General features: G+C 37.4%; 1 protein-coding gene across 1 annotated transcript in view; it reads right to left on the reverse strand.

Annotated features, from left to right (window-relative positions):
- BANK1 (B cell scaffold protein with ankyrin repeats 1) overlaps positions 1-11,743 on the reverse strand; it is a 309,952-nt gene extending 298,209 nt beyond the window's left edge. The window contains exons 1-2 of the mRNA XM_047857595.1: positions 11,688-11,743; positions 10,893-11,140 (exon numbers count right to left, since the gene is read on the reverse strand). Of these exons, the coding sequence (XP_047713551.1) occupies positions 10,893-11,140; positions 11,688-11,743 (304 nt within the window). The remainder of the gene's footprint in view (positions 1-10,892; positions 11,141-11,687) is intronic.
- Between the last annotated feature and the right edge of the window lie 319 nt (positions 11,744-12,062).

Below are 12,062 nucleotides of genomic sequence, written 5' to 3' on the forward strand. Positions count from 1 at the left end.
AAATATTTCAGCAATAATTTATTTGGGTGACTTCTAATAACCTATACGCTTGCTTCAAACGTGTGTTTCATTGACACACATTTCTAACATGGAAACAATCTGGTTACGTCCAAGTAGTCAAATTGATATTATTTTTGGAATATTCTGATGAATAATATGCCAATTTTTGAACAATGTGAGGTCACTTACATAGCTTACATGATTATTCACACAGTGGCAGGTTTACATAGTCTGACAAATGAAAATACCTGCAAAATCAGTTGAGATGCCTACATGCTATTGAAATACCAACTGCGTGAACACACACAGTCCAAAATATTCTTATATTTAGAATGCCTTACACATGTTCCCAGTTTCATTTCATTCCTACTTTACTTTCCCCAACAGATAATCCCCTTCTGATTTTATTCCTATTTTCTCTAACACATCTCACAATCAAAGCTCTCATTTGAATAGTTAGAATTAATCATAAGGGAATTAAAGAAATAGGCATATTGTGTGTGTCTTACTCAACCTGTCAATGCCATTTTCCCTACTGTACACCCTCCTCTGTTTCTATTCTTATTATACGCCCACCTCCCTCTCATTCAAAAGATGGCCAGGCCCAAGAGCTGAGGGAATCGCACAAAAAGCAGTGTTACCGATCTCGGGCTTGAAAGAACCATCCTCTCGAGAACTACTTGCCATTTAACAGGGATGAAAACGTGGTGCAAAAAACCCTCTTTCTCTACCAGTGTTCAGATGACAATGCACTCCATGGTTAAATATGTTCGTGAAATATTGGATTAGAGAAAACTGAAGATACATAGTTAGTTGCAGAAATTTATCAGACCAGTATGGAATGTCCCAGTATGCACATTCAAAAGTTATTTCACAGAACACTTTCTCCAAGGAACACATATGGTACACAATACAGATTGAACAGCACAGTACTAAAAAAAGAAAGCCCTGGAAGCATGAGCTCAGGTTTTCCAGATATTGGCCATCAGGTAAGAGAAATTATGAATCACCCTTCATAATCTCCCACGTGGCCCACCATTTTCACCTAGCAACAGGCATGACAATTATCAATCACAGAGCACCTACTATGCTGCAAGTATTACCAAATGTTCTTTCCTCTTTTCATCATGAGTACAGAGAGGTCTTGTAACAGAATTACCTAAAGAATGAGGAGCCTAGGCTTTTATATGTACCAGTTGAGAAAATTGTTCTAAGGAGTCATAAAGCAATAAAATATTTTAACGTAATAAAATGAAATATGAACATACTTTTTAATGAATCTTCTATATTCTCCTAAGCAGAAGCAGGAATGAAACATGTGTTAATAGCTAACTTCACAGCAGACTGGTCCTCACAAACGAAATAGAAAAGCTCTCCCTTTCTTTCTATAATTACATGTGCTTTCTAATTACCCATAGGTTACTCTCAACCAGAAATTTGCTTAGGAGAGCCTTCCTATTATTCTTTGGACCCTGAAAGATCTAAGTGAGACATTATACAGATTTATACTCTATTAGGAGTAAACTGCTTAGACATAATTCAAGCAATTCTGAAGATATCACTAAATCTTTACCTATATAACTAAATCAACTGTTATTTTTACTTGTATGGTATTAGAAATGCCTTCATCCCAAAAGCTAAGACACTTTGAATCTGCTATTATCCAGTTTGTGTGTGTGTGTTGGTTTTCTTCTTTGCAGGGAGGGGCAGAGAGGATGTATGATAATATACTTTATAGTTGTAGGCTAAATCTTCAAGAAGAAAGAAATGAAAATTAATCACATTTTTATTTTAAAAGAATATGATGTAAAATTCTTGGGGCGCCTGGGCGGCTCAGTCGGTTAAGCGCCCAACTTTGGCTCAGGTCATGATCTCGTGGTTCGTGAGTTCGAGCCCCGCATTGGGCTCTGTGCTGACAGCTCAGACCCTGGAGCCTGCTTCAGATTCTGTGTCTCCCTCTCTCTCTGCCCCTCCCTTGTTTGTGCTTTGTCTCTCTCTCTCTCTCTTTCTCTCCCTCTCAAAAATAAATAAACATTAATTATTTTAAAAACTGAATTCTCAAAATGGGAGAAAACTGTTCTTTACCCATTAACTAGTTTCCCTGAAGACAAAACACAATTTCACATATAAAATCACATAATTTGTTTTCATGGCAGACCATAGGTTTCATCCAGTTCAATCTGTAGGGAATAACCAGAGAAACATGTTTGAGATATTATTGTGTTTAATAGAACAATTAGAAAGGTTAAACAGGAGAACAAAAAAGGACATTTACATGAAGCTCTCAATCTTGAGATTCAGATGTGACACCAGAAATACAGACAAGGAATCATGTAAACACATTCCATCTAATAAAAGTGAAATTTGAATACTGAAGGTATTAATATCTGCCGTTTGCTAAGCGCCTGCTATAAATGCTCCAGGCATCTAACATACAGAATTACATTCAATTATATCAAAAATAGATATGTTTCTTATCTCAGATATAAATAAATTGGATTTTAGAATTTTTTTAAGTTATTTATTTGGAGACAGAGTAAGCATGAGTGGGGGAGGAGCAGACAGAGAGGGAGAGAGAATCAGAAGCAAGCTTTGTGCACTCTCAGCGTGGAGCTCTAAGTGGGGTTCGATCTCACAAACCATAAGACCATGACATGAGCTGAAATCAAGAGTCCACAGCTTAACTGACTGAGCCAGCCACTCAGGTTCCCCAAGAAACTGGATTTTAGATGAGTAATTTGTTTAAAATCACACAATAAGTGACAGTTTCCATATTTGAGTTGATATGAATAGTTACAGATATTGATATAGAGAATCAGTCCACAAACACAGACATATTTAGTTATCTTTAAATTTATTTACGGTGTTAAATTGGAAAAATGTATAGGAAAACAGGTGAGAGATTAGGAGAATAGGTGACTGCTCTATAATACAATAAAAATCTTGATATATTTTAAACTGCAATTCTATATGTATATCCAAAGATCTATCTTAAATTTCTTTTAAGGGGCACCTGGGTGGCTCAGTCAGTTAAGCTTCCTACTTCAGCTCAGGTCATGATCTCGTGTTCGTGAGTTCAAGCCCCCAGTCTGGCTCTGTACTGACAGCTCAGAGCCTGAAGCCTGCTTTGGATTCTGTGTTTCCCTTTCTCACTGCCCCTCTGCCATTCACACTCTTGTCTCTCTGTCAAAAATAAATAAAACATTAACAAAATTCCTTTAAAAAGGTTGTACATGCTTTTTTTTCATTGTAACATCTTATACTGTTTAAAACTAATAAAACATTAGATATTTTCCTTCCTATAATATTAATGTAAAGGTCACAATTAACGATTCAAAGAATAAATTTTGTGAGAAAATTCATTTACCTGGAAAGACATTTTAAATATAGAAAGCAAACTCTTGTTACATTTACTCATAGAACCACAACAGGAAAGTTCAACTTTCATGTGGTTATAACATGAGTGAGTGGAAAGTTTCCAACTTCGTCATGTGGTTTAAATAAACCAAGTTACTATATGTTTTTTCTGAAACCTAGGACCTTTTATACACAGAATTTTCTACTCAAATTAATCCAATAGAAGATTTAATAGCATTTAAAGTTGATTCTCCCCAAATAAGTATATAAATATAATACAATTCCAATGCAATGAAAGGCATCTATTTTTATTGGTGCAGATCCAGCAAATAGGAGATGGCTCATGAGCCAGAAATTCTTGGGATCCTGGCACCAGTCTCTTTCAGGTGCCAACAGCTCGTTCTTCCTGATTCCCCAGCTTCCTGATGGTTATAAAATAGCAGATGCCCCTGGCCACTTATGAAAACTGGATCCCATAGCCTAGTTAGGAAAATTACTCCTGGTGGTCCAGACTAGAGATCGCTCCCAAATCCTTTACACCAAATATGTAAAAGCTAATTTCCTATATCAAAGTTCTTTCTGCCTAAAATGGCTAGATTGCTTTCATTAAATGTCTCCAAATCAAGTGTTACACAATATTCCAATTGTTTCATGGAAGGGGGAGAAGTAGATAAAATAATCTCTTAACGTAAGTAATGAAAAATTAATAATAAATAAGAAATTTATGGGATTTCTTAAATAAGAAAATTATGGAAAAGAAGATCCCTCAGGGGGCACCTGGGTGGCTCAGTAGGTTAAATGTCCAATTTTGGCTCAGGTCATGATGTCACAGTTCATGAGTTTGAGCCCCGTGTTGGGCTCTGTGCTGACAGCTCAGAGCCTGGAGCCTGCTTCGGATTCTGTGTCTCCCTCTCTCTCTGCCCCTCCCCCACTCATGCTCGCTCTCTCTCTCTCTCTCTCTCTTTCTTTCAAAATTAAACATTAAAAAAAAATTAAAAAATAAAATCAAATAAAGAAGATCCCTCAGGAGAACTTTCCTTAGCAGATATTGGCTTGGAAATAAACAAATACATGAGTGGAACAGAACAGACAATTCAGAATGCAGATTCCAGGATACATGAGACTTTGTGGTATGGCAAAAATGGAATAGATGACACTTGAACAATGTGGGGGTTAGAGGCATCAAACCCTTATGCAGTCAAAAACCCTCCTATAACTTGTGATTCCCCCAAAACTTAACTACCAATAGCCTACTATTGACTGGAGGCCTTTTCAATAGCATAAACAGTCTATTAACACAGATTTTATATATGTATTATATACTATATTCTTACAATAAAATAAGCTAGAGACAAGAAAATATCAACAAAATCATGCAGAAGAGAAAATACTTACAGTATTATACTGTATTTATTAAAAAACAAAAAACATGTATAAGTGGACCCTTACAGTTCAAATTCCTGTTGCTTAAGCATCAACTGTATTTCAGTTTACTGGGAAGAGTATGGTTCATTTAATAAATGCTGATTTCTCAGCTGGCTTTAAGTTTGAAAAACTGAATCCCCCAGAGGGACTGCGATACTAGCTAGTAAATTATGTTACTTTTATACCTCCTCTTTCTCCTTTACTAAGATTAAATGTCATAAGCATTCTCTCTGTAGGCCTTGATTTAAATACATTTTTTAAATCTGCTAGAAGTAATATGCTATCAATTTTTAAGGAAGTAAAAACATCCTATTAAAACTATTAAAAAACACTATTGTAATTTTATGATTAATACAATTTTATAATTATATAATTCAAAATTCTAAACTTCTTAATAGTGCTTAACTCTTAGAATATTAACCTTTGAGTGAATTATTTCCTCACCAACTCTAGGGACTTTAAGTTTAGAGACAAAAATAACTGCATGGATTTTCTTCAATTTCAGTAATCAAGTGAGATAACTCCAAATATTCTTATCAGGAGAACCACTAGACTTAGAAGGCATCCTATTCTCAGTGCATAAAAGACCTAATTCACAGATTGTTTAACTTGCGATGAAAGATGCAGAATAGACATCATCTTAACAATAACTCTCTAAAAGGGAAGAAGCTTATGGAAACAGAAGAGACGGTATTTGAGAAATACAGGTATTCTAGCCCCACATGTATTTTTTTCCTCCAAAAAAAAGAGAAACTCATTCAAACTACCTTACCTGAAAAGAATATGAGTGTAAAGATACCACAGTCATCTTATGGAGACCAGATCAGAAAGACAAGTGCAGGTGGCCTGGAAACGGAAAGTCGGAAACTAAGACTACTCCCTCTTTCAGTCCTCCTTAATTCTCTCCATTCATCTTGCTAATGATCCATCGCGGACAAGAGTCAACTGGCTGTCATCCTCTATTGTGTGTCATTAAACATTATCCTTCCCCCTTCCACTGACAACAGTCTTATTATCTCTTGTTTGAAAGGAAAGAAAGGCTTTGTTGAGTCCAACAAATCTGTAAAAGCAGACAACACACATCACTGGCCAGTAAGCAAAGGCAGCAAGCTGCCTCTTAAATGCCTATACTTGACCCAAGTGACTATTTCCAGGAATCTGAATGACCCACGGTTTTACCCATTTAACACGAGCACGGATGGATAGGACATGATAAAGGATGGTTCTAAGTCTATAGATAAGTGCCTGGAGTAGTGAAAGTTTTAAACTTTTATTGACAAGTGATGAGAGAATTAAGGAAATTTTCTCATTAACTGAAATAAAGGTAGAATTTTGCCTCAATTTTATCTCACTGACTTTCTCATTAGTGATGCAGTAGTTCACTAATTGTACTAAAAATGCAGTTGTCTCCTGAAACTTTTAATCACTCTATTAAATCTAAATAAAATGTGATCAACCAATGAGGAAAATGTGTAAACCTTAGGGATTTTGCACAGTCACAAGAAATACTCTACAAGTTGTCATTCTAGTGACATGATTTTACAGAATCATACCACTTTGATGTGGTATGTTTCTTTCCCACATCTTTGATGTATCTCTCTGCTCTCTAAACTCTTCCTAAAAAGATATGATGACTTGGAAGTTACAACTTTAATAGTTTAGACAAGTTCTTGTAGGAAATGAAATAACACAATGAATTATTAAATATTTTCATATACTTATACTGAGCCATATAACTTCTTGTTCAAAGTAGGTGCTAATTTGATGCTCTCACCTATCAAGGTAATGTGACATCCATATCATATGAATTCAAAGTAGTAACACAATTAGTGGCAGCTATTAAAAGAAGGCCAAAACTTCAAGTGGTCTTGACACTATGTTATTTTTCTGACAGTTAGGCATGAGCCTTTCTATGGCTATATTAGAACAAAAAAAAAATGAGTGAAAATATTGATCCTAATCAAAGGATGATGCTTAGTCTTCAGCATGGATCATAACCCCAAAATGAGGCACATGGCAAATGAAATTCCAAGTCAGAAACTATTCTTGTACTTTTTTAGTATGTCTTCTTTATAAAACAGAACACATAAAAAATGAAGCATGGGAATTACTAACACAGAAAAGCAGAAGAGCTTAAAAGAAAGGAAAAGATGACAAAGTATGATAAAACATAACTTATTTTAATTAATTGGATACAAAGGAAATCTTGTAAAAGACCATACGTAAGGCATTGATAAATCACTTCTTAGGATTATAAAGGGAAGTGGTCTTTCTGGATTATTTCAGTGAGGAGCACTTGAAAACAACAAAGACATTTCTATTCAGTGGTAAATGTCTAAAAAAAAATCATTCTTTTTATCTGAGTGAAAAATAAATACAAAGGGGTATAATTCCATATAATATTTGGTATTTTTACCACCCGGACTATTTCAATGTCTGCAGTGAAACTTGGATACTGTTCTTTATATTTAGAATAGGAAAGAATTACAAGGCCATATAACAGCTTATTTTTAAATAATAACTTCTGGAATGTTTGCCCTTCCTATTCTTATTTCATAGCTGTCTCTAAAATTACTGTATGATATTACATAATATATAAAGTAATAAAATAGCAACTGTAACTTAGGTAATCAGGTAACAGCTATTTAAATTCTTAAAACGTGTGACTTATATTTGGCAGGAATGATATTCTTTACATTGGATTTTTTTTAACCAAGCAGTAAATATTTGGGTAGATTCTCCATCTTCTTATAATTCAATGAATGATCCCATAATTTTCACTTTGATGCTTACTTTTCCACATATATTTATATTTTTTAACTAGATCATAACTGGTACTGTGATATGGGTAAATAAAACATGTTCTCAATTTGTCTTAATCATTCCCATTTTATTCTTTCCTGTAAATGCCCTAGCCTAATGCCCTTTTAATCGCTCTATCCTTAGTTCTTCTCACTGTGGTTTTTTTTTTCTCCTCTCACAACTATTACCCACAATATTTCCCCAAGGATATAGCACTATCTTTCTACAGGAAGCCATATGCCCTAATTTGTTTCATGTGGGAACTTGATGGCTTCATTCAAGTTTTCCCCCAATTTTATTTTATTTTCTCCATAAACAGAGTGTTTGTTTTCTCCAAAAAAACTCTCTCTTTTATATGTAAATATTACACTATTGACCAATGACCTAAGAATTAAAATAATAGCTAACATGTACTAAGCAATTACCATTTGCTCTGGCACCCTGAAAATCACTTCACATGCATTTCCTCTTCCAATCCTCAAAAAGACTCTTTTGAATAAGGATTATTATTGTCTCCACTTTTGCTTTTTAAATGGATAAACTGAGGTAACAACAGATTTAGTTATATGTCTAAGATTGAACAGCAAATAATCAATAAAGCTGGACTGATGTGAGGCAATCTGAGTCCACAGGCCTTCAAAAGTAGGGCATGATCACCTACAATGTGTTCAGATAGATGTGGTGAAAAAGTTCCCCCTGATTCTCCAAGTACACACCACATACACTGCTGTTTAAGTCTGGAACCCTAAGCATTAGCTATTACAGAATTATTCCCGTTAAAATGAAAACGCCCTAAGAGAGCTACCTCTCTTTTAAAATCTCAGCAAAAGCAACTTTATCTGAACATTTCCAGCTGGTCTGAAGAAGGCAAGTTTCACCAGTTGCCAGAACAAGAACCAAGGTATTTTCTTGGAAGGAGAAATCAAGGTTATTTGCTATGTTAGAAGACTGAAGACAGAATAAAAAGCTTCAAATCTTCAAGAACTTCATGACAGAGAGAGAGACCCAGACAAACCGTGTCTCTCACAAGCTATACATAAGCATTGAGCACATGGTGAATCACGGTAGATGCCTTCTGGGTTTTTTAAAAAATTTTTACTGTTTATTTTTGAGAGAGAGAGGGGCCGGGGGAGAGAGAGCACAAGTGCACAGGGGAGGGGAGCCGACCCAGGGAGACACAGAATCCAAAGCACACTCCAGGCTCCGGGCTGTCAGCACAGAGCCCAACGGGGCTCAAACCCAGGAGCCTTGAGATCTTGACCTGAGCCGAAGTCTGACACTTTACTGACAGAGGCGCCCCAGATGATTTGTTTTTAAGCTAATTATTTATTTAACTCCCTTCATAAAAGGCATCAAATAATATTAATAAAAAATACACAAAAACTACGGGGTGGGTAACAGTCTGTGCTTTAATAAATAAATAGTCCTTATTGAAGGTAGTAGTTAAATTTGTTTCTAAAATCACTAGGTTTGGAACAAAGCAAAGAAACAATTTCTCATTTGGATATTGGTGGCCAGTATCTAGTTAAACATAAACCAGAAAAATACATTTCTAAATGGAATTTTCATCCACTATGCATATTTTTACATTGTTTTAGTACTGGGTATCATATCCTTCCTGCTTCCATTAAAAGACAAGTTGGATACTCACAGTGTTTACCATTTTATACTCATATAACTACACAACTTTTGTAGGGGGATAAAAGGTTGTTGGCGAAGTGATGAATAGATGATCTTCAAATAATAATTAGTTATGTGACCATGGGAAAATCACTACCTGGGTCTCAGCTTTCTCTTCTCTAAAATGAAGCAGTGAACTAATTTCACCACAACGTGCCATGCTAAAATCTACCATGCTAAAATCTACCATGCTGTGGTAACATTTGTCCAAAGCAGACAGAAAGGACACACAAAAAAGCTCTCCATATATGAGAAGAATTAATCAGAACTACTCACGGAAGACAACCCATGCCTAGGAATAGGCCTATTCCTAGGCATGGGTTAATACCAAAAGTCAGCTCCTTATAAGAAAAAAATGTAATTACCTTGGTCAAAGGAGGTAAATGAAGCAAGTGATAAATACCACATTGGGAAGGAGCAAAGGAGATGGGGGAAATCACACAGGAGGCACAGGAATAATCAGAACTAAATACTGGGTCGCATCACTCTAGCATTATTCACAATAGCAAGTCCCTCAAAGTATTACCTGACTATCAAGGGGAATAAAAGTCATTTTTCTGGCTAAACCGTTCAATCATGAAGTTTGAACAAATCGTAGTCCATTCTATTTAACTAAATTGTTAAGCTGAAATCATAAATGTTAGCACATCAAGATATCGTGGGCTCTAATTTTTTTCTTCTCATTTAAATCGTCACAAACATGCTTCCCATTTTAAGAAACGCAGTCTTTTAAAATGTATTTGTCAAACATGCACACTATCCAAGAGAAGCAGCATGACCTTTAAAAATGCTAGGAAGCTATGAAGAATTCTATTCGGCTAATTACTATTTTCAGATTTTCTTGTTGCATTTCTCACTGTGAACAACTCCAGTAATCTTAATACCCAAGTGAAGGCTTTTTTTTTTTTAATTTCAAAACTGGACACTTTATAACCATTAGTTCACAAATCCATTTAAAACACTCAAAAAGAACTGAGTACAACTGCCTTAACATCCATTTATGTATTCAACCACATTGACTGCTTCTCCTTTGACTAAGGTAGCAAAATCTGCGGAGTGAGGGGTCTCTACCCAGAGTAACCCGTCCGCTAAACGGATCCCAGTCCATCCCAGAAATTTACCGGGTTGGATTCTGAAAGGCTGGGCAGGTAAACCGGACAAGCGGTTTTGCAAAAAAAAAAAAAATAAATAAAAAATAATGTTGACACAATTTTTAGGATGACGCAGAACTTAAAACACGCGCTTAACTTTAAAACCCATTCCAAGGTGCCTGGAGAAACTAGAGGGCCCTGTCCCACGCTCTCTGGAAAGTTCCAGGCACTCCCAAGTTGCGGACTTTGACGGGACGAACGAGAGGCGCTCCCACTTCATCCCGGACAGACCGCCCCTCCAGAGACCACACTCCCCCCCGCCCCCCCCCCCCCCATTACAGTTGGAGCCCGGTCGCCAGCCGAGCGGCAGACGCGGCGGGAAGAAAGGGGCAGCTCCGGTGCCCCGGTTCCCGACGCGCGCGGGCGTCAGCAGCCCGAGCGCAATGATCGCCGAAGGGTGCGCGCGCAGTCTTCGCCGAGCCCCGGAGCCGCGCGGCCGGCCTCGCCCTCCCGCCGCCCGCACGCGCGAACACCCACCTGGGGGCGCTGGGCTGCCGGGGGCCCGCTCCCGGCTCCCGCCCGCCCGGCCCGACGCTGCAGGCAGCATCGCGGCGGCTGAAGCCAGGCAGCCTGCGGACAGGACTCTGCTGCCCGAGATTCTCGGCGAGATCGTCTCTAGACGCCCCCCTTCGTCAGCCCACCGCGGGCGGGTCTGGCCGCAGGGCCCGGAAACGCAGCCCGTGGGCTCAGGCCACAGGGTCACCGCGAGGCCTTGCGAGGGCGCCCTGAGGAAGTGAAACTGCCCAGGGGCTTGCGCTTGCCTGCTTTTTAGGCTGCTCTCGTTTCTCCTAACACTCTCTGGGCCTGTTCACTCCGGAGATCTTAGAGCTGCGATACCTGTGACTCCAGCTTTTGTCCCATTCTAGGTCTTCCACTTTGTCCCCACTTCCGGGAAGAAATAGGGATACCAGATGTAGACACTTGCTGGGAAAGGGGAGCGATAGATACAGATATATGGATCTGGTTATAGAAATAAAGATATAAAGATGTAGATGCAGATATACAGTTGAATTTTTTTATATATTTCATTTTGCCCATACTGTGTAGGCTAGATTCATAAATTGCAAAGTGATTTTAAAAACCGTATAAAATTTATTTCCCTCTCCTGCTCCAAGTCAGAACTGGTAAAAAATAAGACGTGGATTGAAATAGATTCTCCAAGTAAGGGTTTAACTTCGCTTGCTTCGAAGACTGAGAAATACTCAGACTTCGCCCAGATCCTTAATATAAATGTCCCTTCTTCTCTCAAGGTTCTCTAACTTAGTAATTTACTTTTTGAAATTGAAAATATTTTTGAAGATCAAATTGAAGATTCGGTAATAGTTCATGGTTTAAATGTTCCTCTCCCTCTTTTTTAGAAAAGAAATCTAAAAGGGAGAGCTGTGTAGCCACTATTTATCTCATACAGTCTTTTTTAGGAATACCATAAATATAAAAGTATCCAAAATGTTAACGTTTTCCACATAACTCGATTAGTTTTTGTAGTTTATACCACAATGAAGAAAACTTAGAGAAATATGTGAAATGTCAGCAATTTTGAAAACTGTCACGTACATTTCTCTACTTTCTGGTAGTTCCTTTAATGTCGTTATTAACTTTAAGTTGACTTTCTTTATTGGAACTAACATAACAAGAGACTGTCTAATT

Source organism: Prionailurus viverrinus, chromosome B1 (assembly GCF_022837055.1).
Source record: "Prionailurus viverrinus isolate Anna chromosome B1, UM_Priviv_1.0, whole genome shotgun sequence".
Taxonomy (NCBI): Eukaryota; Metazoa; Chordata; class Mammalia; order Carnivora; family Felidae; genus Prionailurus; species Prionailurus viverrinus.